This window comes from Hypanus sabinus, chromosome 9 (genome assembly GCF_030144855.1).
Source record: "Hypanus sabinus isolate sHypSab1 chromosome 9, sHypSab1.hap1, whole genome shotgun sequence".
Taxonomy (NCBI): Eukaryota; Metazoa; Chordata; class Chondrichthyes; order Myliobatiformes; family Dasyatidae; genus Hypanus; species Hypanus sabinus.
Genome location: NC_082714.1, coordinates 12,455,713 through 12,471,039, shown reverse-complemented (window position 1 = coordinate 12,471,039; position 15,327 = coordinate 12,455,713). Strand labels below are relative to the sequence as shown.

The following is a 15,327-nucleotide window of genomic DNA, read 5'->3' as shown; positions in this document are numbered from 1 at the left end:
CACTGGGAGTTTTATTCACCCGGACACAGTGCAACGCTGCGGACTTGCAACGCGGCCGGTCAGTCGGAGGTTCCATTTGGCCTCTGGGTCGCAGTCCGCAGACATCCGGGCGGGTTGTGTAGCGACTTTGGTGGTGCAAGGCACAGTATATCGGGACTTTGAACTGCTGGTCATGCCTAATCTGTGTGCACCTGTGCTATTGGGGCTGGACTTCCAGAGCCATCTCGAAAGTGTGACTATGGTATACGACGGGCCCCTCCCACCACTCACTGTCAAGAATCCTCAGTTTTGTGGGACTTCTTCACATACCCCGCTACTGACCACACACACACACGGACACACACATCCCATCCAGAACCAGGCCAACAGCTGCGCTACCGACACTTGCAGCCTCTCCACTCTCAAGATCCCTCCCCCACCGCTGTTCGCCAACCTGACCCCCGACTGTAAACCTGTGGCAACCAAAAGCAGGAGGTACAGCGCGGGGGACCGGGCCTTCATTCGGTCGGAGGTGCAGCGGCTGCTCAGGGAGGGGATCATTGAGCCGAGCACAAGCCCTTGGAGGGCCCAGGTGGTTGTTGTTCGGACTGGGCAGAAAAATAGGATGGTGGTGGACTATAGTCAAACCATCAATAGGTTTACGCAGCTTGACGCATACCCCCTACCCCGCATCGCGGATATGGTCAACCAGATTGCTCAGTATAAGGTGTACTCGACAATAGATCTGAAATCCGCTTATCACCAGCTCCCCATCTGCCCAGAGGACCGCCCCTACACCGCCTTCGAGGCGGGCGGCCGGCTCTATCACTTCCTGCGCGTCCCTTTCGGTGTCACGAATGGTGTCTCTGTCTTCCAGAGGGAAATGGACCGGATGGTGGACCAGTACCAACTGCAGGCCACATTTCCCTATCTGGATAACATCACCATCTGTGGTCATGACAGGCCAGATCACGACGCCAACCTCCAACGGTTTCTCCAAGTGGCCGCAGCTCTGAACCTTACTTATAACAGGGACAAGTGTGTTTTTGGTACCACCCGCCTTGCTATACTTGGGTATGTCGTGGAAAACGGGGTTATTGGGCCTGATCCCGAACGTATGCGCCCCCTGTTAGAGCTCCCTCTTCCCACCACTCTCAAGGCCCTCAGACGGTGCCTGGGGTTTTTTTCCTATTACGCCCAATGGGTCCCCCATTACGCAGACAAGGCTCGCCCCCTGGTCAAGTCTACCTCGTTTCCCCTCTCTGCTGAGGCCTGCGCGGCCTTCAACTGCATTAAAGCGGACATTGCCAAAGCTACGATGCATGCAGTGGACGAGACCGCTCCCTTCCAAGTGGAGTGTGATGCCTCCGATTTCGCTCTGGCTGCTACCCTTAATCAGGAAGGCAGACCAGTAGCATTCTTTTCTCGCACCCTCCAAGGCTCTGAAATTCGGCACTCCGCGGTGGAGAAAGAAGCCCAGGCCATAGTGGAGGCTGTTAGGCACTGGAGGCACTATCTTGCTGGCAAAAGATTCACTGTGCTGACCGACCAGCGCTCGGTTGCGTTCCTGTTCAGCAACCAACAGCGGGGCAAGATCAAAAATGATAAGATTTTGCGGTGGAGGATAGAACTCTCCACCTACACCTATGATATCCTGTACCGGCCTGGCAGACTCAATGAGCCCCGATGCCCTATCCCGGGGAACATGTGCTAGCACACAGCTCGACCAGCTGTACGCCCTTCATGCACAACTTTGCCATCCGGGGGTCACCCGATTTTACCATTTTGTGAAAGCTCGGAACCTGCCGTACTCCCTGGAGGACATCAGGACGATGACCAGGGACTGCCAAATTTGTGCCGAGTGCAAACCGCACTTCTACTGTCCTGACACGGCACAACTTGTCAAGGCCACCCGCCCTTTTGAACGCCTGAGTGTTGACTTTAAGGGCCCCCTTCCCTCCACTGACCGCAATCTCTATTTTCTCAGTGTTATTGACGAGTTCTCACGGTTCCCCTTTGCCATCCCCTGCCCCGACACCACTGCCACGTCCGTCATAAAAGCCCTGCGCCAGCTCTTCACTCTGTTCGGGTATCCCTGCTATATCCACAGTGATAGAGGGTCCTCCTTTATGAGTGAAGAGCTGCGCCAGTACTTGCTAGCTAGGGGCATTGCTACCAGTCGGACCACGAGTTATAATCCCCGGGGTAATGGCCAGGTAGAGCGGGAGAATGCCACAGTGTGGAAGGCCACACTTTTAGCCCTCAAGTCCAAAGGGTTGCCGGTCTCTCGATGGCAGGAGGTCCTCCCTGAGGCACTGCACTCTATCCGCTCTCTGTTATGTACGTCCACCAATGCCACCCCTCACGAACGCCTATTCTCTTTTCCCAGGAAGTCTGTCACTGGGACCACCCTACCAGTTTGGCTGACGTCCCCGGGGCCAGTGCTGCTCCGGAAACATGTGAGGAGCAATAAATACTCCCCGCTGGTGGAGAGGGTTCACCTTCTCCATGCGAACCCCCAGTATGCTTACGTGGTCTTCCCTGATGGGCGGGAGGACACGGTCTCCATCCGCGACCTGGCACCCGCAGGTGCAGCAGACCACTACCCTGAAGGCTCTCCGGTAACTGTGAACCCTGCACCAGAGGTGACACCGTACTCACCAGGCCCTACACAGACTCCTCACGACACTTGTATACCGGGCGTTTCGTACGCATTTATACCAGGCGCCTCGCACATGCATGAGGGATCACCGGCGCCTAGTGGGCAAGAACACGCGCAACCCCCGTCCCCGGTGCAATCGCCAATGTTGCCGGCACCTATGCAGTCACAGCCGGTGCTACGTAGATCGCAGCGACAGATTCGACCGCCTGATCGGCTTGACTTGTAAGAACCTTCGCTACATGAGGACTTTTTCAAACGAAGGGGGGGTGAATGTGGTGAACTATGTGCCTGTCGGGACACGCCCCTGCTGACTGCTCCTGTGGCTCCTCCCACAGGCCCCTGTATAAAGGAGACCTGCGGCCTGAAGATCGGCCTCAGTCTCCAGGACCTTGTATGATAGACACTCACTCCTGGTTCCTTCTTCCAGTCAATAAAAGCCGATATCTCGCCTACGTCTCAGTGTGAGTTATTGATGGTGCATCACAGACATATCAGGTGAATAGATGTTGCCTGCTTTGCAATCAGCACCAGTCTGCAGCTCCAGAAAGACTATTGTTTTGGGTTGCATTTTAAACTTAATCTACAATCCACATTCAAGTCCGAAAACTGCTTACTGTTTGAAACTAATATTTGCTGTATACCGTAAATCCAGAACACGGTAGCACATCTATAAAATGCAACCAGTTATTCTCCTAGACTACCTGAACAGCACTTCCCTGTAATCCCTGCTGACCAGGGGGTTTCAGGGAATAAGAACATGGGAACATTATGGACTGCCGTTTCCACTTTGCTCCACCGTATTTTGATCTGGAATACAAGATTCAAGTTTCAAGATTGCTTATTGCCATTCTTCAGTACAGAAGTGTAAAGGAGAATGAAATGATTGTTACTCTGGATCTGATGCAGCATAAAAAAAGTACAATAGGTATAAATATAAAAGCAATCTTACAAAACAAAAAGTACGATTAACTGTAGAGTGTGACTACTGTCTCCAGACTCACTAATACCAGCATACTGGAGGAGGCCAACATAAACAGCAGCTCCACCATGATAAAGCAACACCAACTCCGATAGATAGGTCACGTCACTCGGACGCCTAACTCGTGCCTCCCCAAACAGAACCTTTACTCTCAGTTGAAAGAAAGGACACTCTTCAAAGATGACATCAAAATCAGCCTGAAGAAATTTAACGTTAAGTCTAAAACCTGGGTGGACATTGCACTTGGAGGAAATTTGTTCAAGAGGAGTTGAGCTACATGAGAACGACCTCCGCTATGCCACAGAGAACAAGTGGTAGTTGTGAAAGGAGAAACTGAACAGCCAAAAGACCCAGCTGCTAACCACAGTCACCACTTACTCTTGCCCACACTGGCCCAGAACATGTGGATCCCTGACTGCCCTCTACAGCCAGCTGAGATCCCATCAATATACAACCCCTGAAGTCACAGGGCTTCCCAACCTTTTTTATGCCATGTGCCCCTACCATTGACCAAGGGGTCCTTGGACCCCAGGTTGGGGACCCCTGACTTAAAGGATGACAAATAAGCATTTCTCTAGAACAGGGGTTCTGATTCTGGAGTTGCATGGACACCTTACTTAATGGTATTGGCCCATGCATAAAAAAGGTTGGAAATCCCCTCTTTAGGAGAACATCATACGTGACCTGAGTTATCATACGACTAGAAACTATTCCTTCAACAATACTGGGTGTAAGTTCTGAAACTTTCTGCACAACAGTACTGCTTTAAACCAGAAGTATGGAATCAGTTCATAGAAAGTTACTCACCACTAATTTCTCAAGAGCAATCAAGAATAAATAGTCTGTGAATGACAAAGTCCTCCATACAATCTGGCATTGATTCTGGAGAATCTGTATCTTACAGGTGTTGACCAGCCACTGAACTTGCCCCGTTCACTTGTTCCCCTCTCCACTGAACTTACCATAGCCAAGTCAAAAATGCTTGTCTCTTCTGAAAGCATTTGTCGACTGGCAAAGCCAAGCAACAACTTCCTTAACTGGTCAACGCCTTTCAAGGGCTTTGAACGTCTATGGCATGCAGAAGCATTTGAAAGTAATTAAAAGTGAAATAATACTTCACAAGGTATAAATTATTTTATTTAAAGTCAAGTAGAATCATTTTTCAAACTTATAAATTTTAAATCATTAAATAAAACACAAAACCTATTTTTAAGTAAATTATTTTTTTCTTTCTTAAAGCCTTTTGAGATCAGTTGGGTCATAGTTCCCACACCAGGTTTAATCTGGCAAGGGTTTTGAACCAAATTCCCATTGTTTCCCAATGAGAGCCTGTTCCACCATTGGATGTTCTTCATTTACATGAGAATCTCAACAGTACAAGTATTTCTTCTGAGAAAAGCTGGTAGGTCGGTCTATCTGTAGACCTTAATATACTGGCTCAAAATCATTCATGCTAGTTAACTGGTACAAAGTGCTCATTTACCATCTTGGAGTAAAGAAAATTCCAAGTAAAGGGCAAGAAAGTTGCATGGAATTTAAGCCCAATGCATAAGGTGAGTTTAACTGGCAGCTGTTATCCTTGACTGTGTATTGCATTGGCAAGTCGAGCCAAATTTATACTTGACATTGTGCACAGTGACTGATTTATCTATTCCATGAGTCTCTGGATGTTTTATATGTTTCTGCTTTTCTAGTTTAATGCACTGATCTCTTCACAGACTTGCTTCAGGACGTCCCTGTTCTGGTACAATCACTCATGGACAGCGAGGCATCTCGTGACTACTGATGACAACTTTTCACCGCAGTGGTGCTGGAAAGAGTGAAGGAGAGACAGAGAGAGAGAGAGAGAGAGAGAGAGAGAGAGAGACAGGGTTGGAGGGAGAGTAGGAGAGAGAGGGAGAGACAGAGGCACAAAAGCAGAGGTGCAGTTCTTGAGGGAAAGAGAGGCAGATAGAGGCATGGTCAGGGAGAAGTTCCATATTGCCTGGGTGACTGGTAAGGTGTGAGAGGAATAAAAGGGTAATGGCTACAAAAGAAGGTCAAATCTTTCAATGTAAATACAAGAGATTGGTGCTTGGGGTTCAAACAGAAAAATGAGTGGTGATCTCTTTGAAAGTATGAGATTCTTTGGGCATATTTATCCTTGTGGGGAAACAGAGAACCAGAGTGCATGATTTTGGAATAAGGAGAAATCGGAAATGAAGAGAAATTTCTTCTCTCGGGGTGCTGAAACTTCTGGGTTCCATATCCCAGAGAGCCATGGAAGATTAATAAATCTGTATATTCTTGGTTGAGATATTTCATTAGTAGCGTCGGGAAGGGTTATTGGGAAGTAGAGGCTCCCATGCATTTATTGAATGGAGCACCTGGCTCAAGAGGACATATGCCCTTGTTTCTTCTGTTTTTATGTAGCAATTATTGTTCACAGGGTGTTTAGTGTGGAAAACACCATTAATGATTGGAACATAGAACAATACAGCACAATAACAGACTCTTTGGCCCACAAATATCTGTTTCATTAGTGATACAGTATAAATTAGAGTGAGTTCAAATATCTATTAGTTTTCTCTACATACTTTAGAGCTTAGAACATAAAGCCCTTCGACCTTTGACCAACAATGTCATGTCGCCCTGTTATGCTACTCTAAAATTAATTTAACTCTTCCCTGCTATGTAGCCATCCATTTTTCTATCCATATATTTTATAATATTGAGCATTTAAGCATAGAATTACCAATATATAGGAAATGCCTCTGATTTACATCAAATCCATCCTTTTCCACTTGGGCCATGATGGAAAAAAACTGAGGAACAATCAGGACTGTCTAGTTAACACAAAGTACACTGCAGATGCTGTGGTCAAATCAACACGTACAAACAAGCTGGATGAACTCAGCAGGTCGAGCAGCATCCATTGAAAGGAGCAGTCAACGTTTCAGGCCGAGACGTTGACTGCTCCTTTCAACGGATGCTGCCCGACCTGCTGAGTTCATCAGGACTGTCTAGTTGTAGCTTAAACCAGGAGGATTGAATTCAACTACCCTAAGGGAGAACAGGGAGTGAACAGAGATGCTTGTAAGAGATTTACATATAATTCAAACGGAGAACTTTAGCTATGGCCACACAGGTAGGCTGGGTCAGTTTTCTTTGGAGTAAAGAAGTTGAGAGGTGATTCCATTGAGGCAAATAATATAACAAAATAGAGGGAATAGGAAAGACTTATTTCCATTGACAGACAGATAAATAGTCACAACAAAGATTTGAATGACTTGGTGGAAGTATCAGAGAAAACACAGGAGAAGTGTCGGCACCTGGAAGTGCTTGGAGTTATGCGTTAGGAGTCACCGCTCGAGAGGATTATGAAGGGATTTTGATGAGCACTAGTTGTTATGTAACTACAAGATTATGTCTGGAGAGTTGACAATCGGACAGAAAGGTTTAAATGGCCTCGTTCTGTGTCACATTTCAATGCTTCTGCAATTGACTGAACATTTGTTCCTGCAGGTTCCCGAGGCTCTGAATCAAGTCCTTCCCATCTGTCTCCAGTACAGCCTGCCACCACAACAGAAGAGATCTGGGTATTGCGAAAGCCATTTGCAGGTAGGCTCGGTGAAAGCAGCCCCCGGCAAATTTCATTCACAATGAGCTCTAACATCTTCGGAGTAACTCTTACGGACCCCTTTCTGGCAAAAAAGTATGTTTGACCACTTTCAAAGGGGTTCTTCAGTCGGATACTGTGTCATCTATTATTCTTCTTATTATTATTACTATTATTCTGGCTATTCCAATTTGGATCATAGCCCTCCATACCCCTCCCATCTACGTACTATTACAAACTTCTCTTAATGTTGAAATTGAACTCGTATCCACCACTTCCGGTCATTCCGCACACTCACCATCCTCTGAGTGAAGAAGTTCCCATTAAATATTTCACTTTTCACCTTTAACCCATGTCTTCTAGTTCTAGTTTCACCCAATCTCAGTGGAAAAAGTCTGCTTGTGCTGACCCTATCAATACACCTCATAATTTTATATCATTGGTTGATTATGTGCCATTTTGTATGATGTGGGCAAACATGGTCTTTAAATATCCATGACTGTACTTGCCTTTTCTTTTTCTCCAGAAGTGGTTTGGCGTATACCTCAATCAAACCTCCCCTCATTCTCCTACACTATAGGAAATACTGTCCCAGTCTATTCAACCTTTCCCTATAACTCAGGTCTTCAGGTCCCAGCAACATTCTCTGTACCCTTTCAAACTTATTGACTAGTGTACACTAGTATAGTTCATATGTTTAATAATTATAAGGAGTAGGGCCTTGTGAGGACCAAATAGTTGAAAGGAAGTAGTTGTTCTTGAACAAATCTACGCTTATCCCCCCTGTCTACAGATAGTTTATACCCCTCTGTTCTTTGCCTGTTTATGTGTCTTTTGAAGTGCTTATGCTACCATATCATTGGCCTTTTCTCCAAATTACCTGACTGTCTGGTTGCTAGATTCAGCCTTGCTTTTCCAATTGTGTTATCTAATTGGTTTTTTCAATTCTGTTGTCTCATTAGCCAAAAGCTTCTAACTGAAAAAGCACTGGTTGTATTATTGCCCCCTTTTGACTTCTAGTTGTTGAAAATAAGGCTTTTTCTTCTGATGAGCTTAACATTAAATCCCTTTATTATCTCATTATTAGATAGTAGGTATTTTCTCATATATTGTAAACACCCAGAAAAAACAGCAGCTGTTGGCCTGTGCCTCCAGTTCCAGTCTGTGAGCAAGAACATGTTAAGAAATGTGTGACTAAAGTCTTTACATATCTCCAGCTCACTTTCACATTCCCTCTGCAAAGATTTTAATATGTTAACATTCACAAATACTAGTTTGCCGATTTATCAGAATTAGCATTCAGTTATAAATGCATGGGTAGAGATGTATTGTTTTAAGTTTAGCATGCTGTACATGAAACACACATTATTTTTATTTGGCAATACAGTGTGGAGTGTGGTGCAGAAGACAACAAACTGTGCCAATGCAAATATAAATAAATAGCGATAAATAATGAAGGCATGAGATAATGAGATTAAGAGTCCTTAAAGTGAGATCATTGGTTGTGGGAACATCTCAATGACGGGGCAAGTGAGTTAATCCTTCCTATTCAAGAGCCAAATGCTTAAGAGGTAGTGACTGTTCTTGAGCCTGGTGGTGCAAATTCTCAGGCTCTTGTACCTTCTACTTGATGGCAGCAGTAAGAAGAGAGCATGTGCTTAAAGGTTAGGAGGGCTTCAGTAGATTCCCGAGATTCACAGAATCACTAGATTATGGCCTGGTTCCAGAGGACTGTAAAACTGCAAATGCCACTCCACTCTTCAAGAAGGGAGGGAGGCTGAAGAAAGGAAATTATAGGTCAGTTAGCCTGACAGTGGTTGGGAAGATGTTGGGTTGTTAAGAATGTGGTCTCAGGGCACTTGGAGACACATGATGAGAAAGGCCAAAGTCAGCATGGTTTCCTTAAGGGAAAATTTTGCCTGACAGATCTACTGGAATTCTTTGAGGAAATAACAAGTAGAATAGATAAAGGAGAATCAGTTGATTGTCTGATACCTTTAACAAAATGCTGCACATGAGGCTGCTTAACAAACTATGATCCCATGATATTACAGAAACGATACTAGGATGAATAGAAGATTGGCCAATTGACAGGAGGCAAAGAGTGGGAATAAAGGGAGCCTTTTCTGGTTGGCTGCCAGTGACTAGTGGTGTTCCATGGTGGTTGGTATTGGGACCACTTCTTTTTATGATATATGTCAATGATTTGGTTGATGGAATTGATGGCTTTATGGTCAAGTTTTCAGACGTTACGAAGAAAGGTGGAGAGGCAGATAGTGTTGAGAAAGCAGAGAGGCTGCAGATAGACTTAGTCAGATTAGGAAAATGGGCAAAGAAGTGGCAGATGGAATAAAATGTTGGGAGGTATACAGCCATGCACTGGTAGAAGGAATAAAGGCATGAACTATTTATTAAACAGGGAGAAAATTTAAAACTCTGAGGTGCAAAGTGACATGAAAGTCCTTGTGCAAGACTCCCTAGAGGTTAACTTGCAGGTTGAGTTAATGGTGAGGAAGGCAAATGCAAAGTTAGTATTTGCGTTGAGAGGACTAGAATATAAAAAATAAGGATGGAATGCTAAGGCTCTATAAAGCAATGGTGAGGCCTCAATTGGAGAAATGTGAGAAGTTTTGGGCCCCTTATCTAAGAAAGGATGCACTGACATTGGAGCCGGTTAAGTGGAGGTTCACAAGAATAATTCTAGGAATGAAAGGGTTATTGTATGAAGAATGTTTGATGGCTCTGGGCTTGGACTCCTTGGAATTGCGTAGAATGAGGGGAGGTGTCATTGAAACCTATTGAATACTAAAAGGCCTAGATAAATTGGATGTGGAGAAGATGTTTCCTATAGAGGTAGAATATAGGACCAGAGAGCATAGCCTCAGGATAGATGATGTTCATTTAAAATGGAGATGAGGAGGAGTTTCTTTAGCCGGAGGGTGGTAAATCTGTGGAAATCATTGCCACAGTTGGCTGTGGAGGCCAAGTCATTGAGTGGATTTTAGGCAGAGTTTGATAAGTTCTTTTCTAGTCCAAATGTGAAAGGTTACGGGGAGAAGGCAGGAGAATGGGGTTGAGAGGGATAATAAACAGACATATACAAAATTATGAGGGGTTAATAAGGTAAATATAAGCATGCTTTTTCCCCTGATGTTGGGTGGGTCAACAAATAGAGGTCACAGGTTAAGTGTGAAAGGTAAAAAGTTTAAGGGAAACATGAGGCAAAACTTCTTCACACAGAGGTTGCAAGAGGATGGAATCAGCTACCAGCACAAGTGGTGCATGCAAGCTCGATTTCAACATCTGAAAGAAGTTTGGATAGATACATGCATAGTAGGGGGATGGAAGGCTATAGTCCCAGTGAGGTTGAAGAAAGTAGGCAGTTGAAATGGTTTAGCATGGACTAAATAGGATAAATGTCCGGTTTCTGCACTATACCTTTCTAAGACTCTAAATCAGACATGATAGAATAGCAGAGTAGAGCAGACTTGATGAGCCAAATGGCCTAATTCTGCTCCTATCTCTTATGGTCTTATGAACATGCAAGGAATGGTGGGATAGGGGTCATGTGCAAGCAAATGGGTGGAGCTTCATTTGGCATCATGGTCAATGCAGACGTCATGGGCTAAAGGCTCTGGCCCGGTGCTGTGTCCTCTAAACTGATTAAATCCAGATTTTCTCAATAAAATGATCATATTTTTTAAATAGTTCTCAATCCTCTGATTAAAATAAGGTCTGTTCAAAGATGTAAACAGAAAAAGAAATTAATTTGATGAACTATGGCACTGACACTCTACATCTTTGAAACTGGAGTGAATTATCCACATACAAGAAACCCATGAAAGCTATCTGATAAAAGTCATGGTTATACAAAGATGTAGGACAGGTTCAACGTCTTAATTATGTGGATATGGTGTGAATATAACGGTTCCAGTCTCTGCACATTTTCACTGCTTGTTAATGTTTTACGGAAAGCCGTCCAGTGTTAGCTGTCGAGCTGAGGTCCAACAGGTTGAAGTTCCATTCTGTTGGGATATGGAAGCATCTTTTTCCACAGCAGGTTCGACACACCCCACTCAGCTGTCGTACTTTGCAACATAAACAAATCCAGTCTTTGGGAACAGGGTGCTGAAGTCCATGGCTGTGTCTTCAGAATAGGGAGGCCAAATTCATTTGTATAAATGTGGGCAGCTGATTCTCCATGCAAACCCTCTGCAGGTCTCCGTTACCTTTGCCAACTTTTTTTTGGATAAATTCTTGCTGGAAGCCTCACATGACTTGCCTTCCTCCCACTACCCCAATCACATCACAGGAATATTGGTCACCTGATAGGTTCACGTGCGCTGTATTCCACCATCCCATGCCAATTAAAGGATGATCCGACCTTTAGTTACCCAATTGGCTGGATCTTGGCTGCTAAATCAAACAGACTTTTTCACCATCTGCCCAGTATTTTTATAACTACTAAATAAAATGTGTTCAAGAACTCGTTCAATTTAATTGGTACCTTTAGCATAGCAAGGCACTTTACTGGGAGCAATTATGCAAATTGGTGCTGGGACACAAAACAAAATACCAGTATAGTTTACTAATGTGAGGTGTGTCCTGAAGACAAAAATAGAGACAGCAAGGTTTAGGGAATCCCTGAGCTAAGAGCCTTTGCAGGAGATAGTGGAGTGATCAAATTCAGGAATGATCAAGAGGCCAGAATTGGAGAAAAGCAGATTTCACAGAGGGTTTTATAGAGAGGGAAGACATTAGGGAAAGGAGAGTTGCTGGAGGGATCTGAAAATTAGAGTGAGAACTTTAAAATGGATGTGCCATTCAATGGGAGCAGAAGCAGGTGAGTAACCATGATAACTAAATTGGTTTTGTTGTGAGTTCGGATACAAGAAGCATATCGGTAATTGGTTACTAATAATGGTTTATTATTGTGATACAATGAGAAGCTGTGATTTGCATAGCATCTGGGCAGATCATTCCATACATAAGTGCATCAAGATTGTGCAAGCAGAACACAGAATATACTGTTACGGTTACAAAGAAAGTGCAGTGCGGCTAAACAAATAAAGTTCTAGAGCCATGGTGAGGTAGACTGAGAGACTCAGAGTTCATCTTTATCACATAAGAGATCCATTCAGTTGTTAAAGCAATGAGCTGAAAGCTGTCCTCAAGCCTGGTGGTACACTCTCTCGAGGTTTTGTGTCTGAAGGGAAAGAGAAGAAAACATGGCGAGGGTGGCTGGGGACTTGATTATGCTGGCTGCGCCCCCAAGGCAGCAGGAAGTGTAGATAGAATTAATGGGGGGAGCTGTTTTTCATGATGGACTGCATAGATCTCTGCAATTTCTCAAAAGTCCTGCAGAATAAAACCAGGTGGGGGGTGGCTGGGGGCTATCTGGAAATGTATTGGAACTTTGTTAAGGAAGGCCACTTGTGAGCAGGGCCAGGGATTCACTCACAGGTGGAATGGATATCTTCAAGGAAAATAGGGAGAAAAGCATATTTTAATATGTTTTGAATCTGCACACTAATGTTACTTTCACCAGTTCTATTCCTAAATTTAATCTTCAATTCTAGGTAACTCCAGAAGAATCCTGGAGTGTTAATAACTTTACGCATTATAAGTGAAGGCACAACTCAGCACCACCCTCAATGGGTATTAAACATTCATCTCAAATCCATTTGGATTAAAGTTATGTATACATGTCACCCTCAAAATAAAATTCAGTTCAATTATAATCTACCTTCAGTTTGTGGACGTTGCTGGTGAGATCAGCTTTATTACCAATTTTAATTATGATTAACTAACTGCCAGCCGGCGGTGTAGTGGCACCAGCACCAGACCTCAGGGCAAGTGGTCCTGGGTTCGAATCCGGCTGGCTCCCTGCATGCTTTACATCCTTGCTGGGTTGAGCATTGAGCTAGCAACTCGGCCTCGCAAATGGCAGATAAATAGTCCTAAAGAGGTGGCAAGGTTGCTGTCCATTGCCCACAAGGCACGGAGAGGAATTCCAAACACTAACTGTACTTCATGTTACTGGGAATGGGAGTCATGTGAAGATGAGAGGTTTCTACCAATCAAGGGCATTAGTGAAGAACAATCCAATAATTTAATGGCCTCTTATAATTACTGAAGTTTCCATTTTTGCAGATTACTTTGCTTAATAAAAATTAGATTTCAATATTACTTGCACTCTAATTAGATTAGGATTTGGAGGAAGTCTTTGGGTTGACCAGTATGGTAAAATGATGCACTGTATCAAAGATTCAATGCCCTGCTCCCTTGTCCATATTACAACGCATTCTTAATTGGTTTTCTGCTTGCAGCGGTACATCAGGCACACTTTGAATAAGTCAATGTTGATGGAGAGATTAGTTCTGCCTGTTGATCTGGGATAATGTTGGATATACGGCACAGGAATTGTCCATTTATATTCCACTCAAGCCATCTTCTGTCTTTCCCTCCCTACAGACTCATATCATATAAGATGGGGATATTAAAACTGATTCTGATTCCAAAATCTATCATTGCAGTCCGCTATTCCCTTATCCTCTGTTCCCTTGTTCAACCTTCCTTTAAATATGCTGTTATAATATACAATTCTCCTCAACCACTCTGTGTGGGAGTAAGTTGCAAATTCTCACTGCTTTTTGTTTAAAGGCATTTTTCTGAATTCCCTATTGGATTCCTTAGAGACTATCTTGGTAGCCTAAGTAATGATCTTTCCCATAAGTAGAAACATGCTCCCTCAATCCACCCTAATCGTATGTGTTATCATTTTAAAGGCTTCTCCTAGGTTATCCCCTCAACTTTCTTTTCTCAGGAGAAAAGAAACCCTGTCTGCTCATGTAATGTGTGAGTTCCTGGTTGTACAAGATTCAGTCATTCACATGTCAGTACCCACTGCCATAGTGATGCCAAGTCAACTCACTCTCCGTTATCGCTCAATATTGCTGCTTTCTCTTCATTCGCTTTTGCTGTCAAACTTTCAGACCAGACACGTCAGGTGATCTGGAGACTGTGTCTGCATGCCTTGTGTTACAAAATGTCTCCAGACCAGTTCTCAGGTTTGTGAAAAGTTTCAGCAAGTGTATTGTGGGGACACGGGGAGTTTATTGTTGTCAATTGCATCTAAGGTACAGTGTGGAGACAAGAGCTGAAAAATCACAGCTTCCCGCTGGGATGCAAACAGGGATTAAACGATAAAACAGGGTAGGAATACACATTGTTTTCACACTGCCGGAAACTTTTCCTACGGCTTAAAGGACCATATTCTCAGCTCTGAGGCAGAGGTCATAGGTTCAAGACCTATGATAAAAACCTGAACACACAAATCTAGGCAGACACATCAGTGCAGGAATAATTTAGCTCTGTCTCTCAGATTTTTGATCATGGTTCTATCTGCCTTCTTTGCAGAATGGTATTTTGAGGTTTTAAGATTGAGTTCTTTGTCTTGATCAAGAGTGGCAATTCGTGTAATGTTACTACAGAGGCAGCAACCAGGGTTTGATCCCACCACTGTCTGTAAGGAGAGAGTGAGTTCTCCCCGTGACTATGTAGGTTTCCTCTGGGCGCTCCAGTTTCATCTCACATTCCAAACATGTATGGTTAGGGTTAGTAAATTGTAGGCATGCCATGTTGGCACCAACAGTGTAGTAACACTTGTGGGCCACCCAGCACAATTGATTTGATGCAAATGCTACATTCAATGTATGTTTCAATGTTTTGATGTACATATGACAAATAAAGCTAATCTTTAACCGTTATCTTTAGTCATTGCAAAATTGGTCTGAGCATTTCCATCTGCAATTAAAGTTGGCACAACTGAGGTTTCCCTGGTGTCAGTCATGCATCTGATGATGAAATGTCACATAGCACGCTTCCTCCCTCACCATCATAAGCCAAATCCTTTGCTCTCACATTGCTCTGAGATCTCAATGAAATGCTAATGAAAGGGTACCGATCAATAGGCGTCCATCAGACTCAGTTTTCAGTGCTTAGGATATTTGAAATCTCATCAGTGATTGTTCAACCACTAATGGCAGCTTTTGTATATCAAAGTCACAGGCTGTGATGTTTGCCTCATGGATAATCCTAAAACTGGCT

General features: G+C 44.0%; 1 protein-coding gene across 1 annotated transcript in view; it reads left to right on the top strand.

Annotated features, from left to right (window-relative positions):
• caskin1 (CASK interacting protein 1) overlaps nt 1–15,327 on the top strand; it is a 675,429-nt gene that overhangs the window by 598,958 nt on the left and 61,144 nt on the right. The window contains exon 12 of the mRNA XM_059979062.1: nt 7,125–7,220. Coding sequence (XP_059835045.1) covers nt 7,125–7,220 — 96 coding nt within the window. The remainder of the gene's footprint in view (nt 1–7,124; nt 7,221–15,327) is intronic.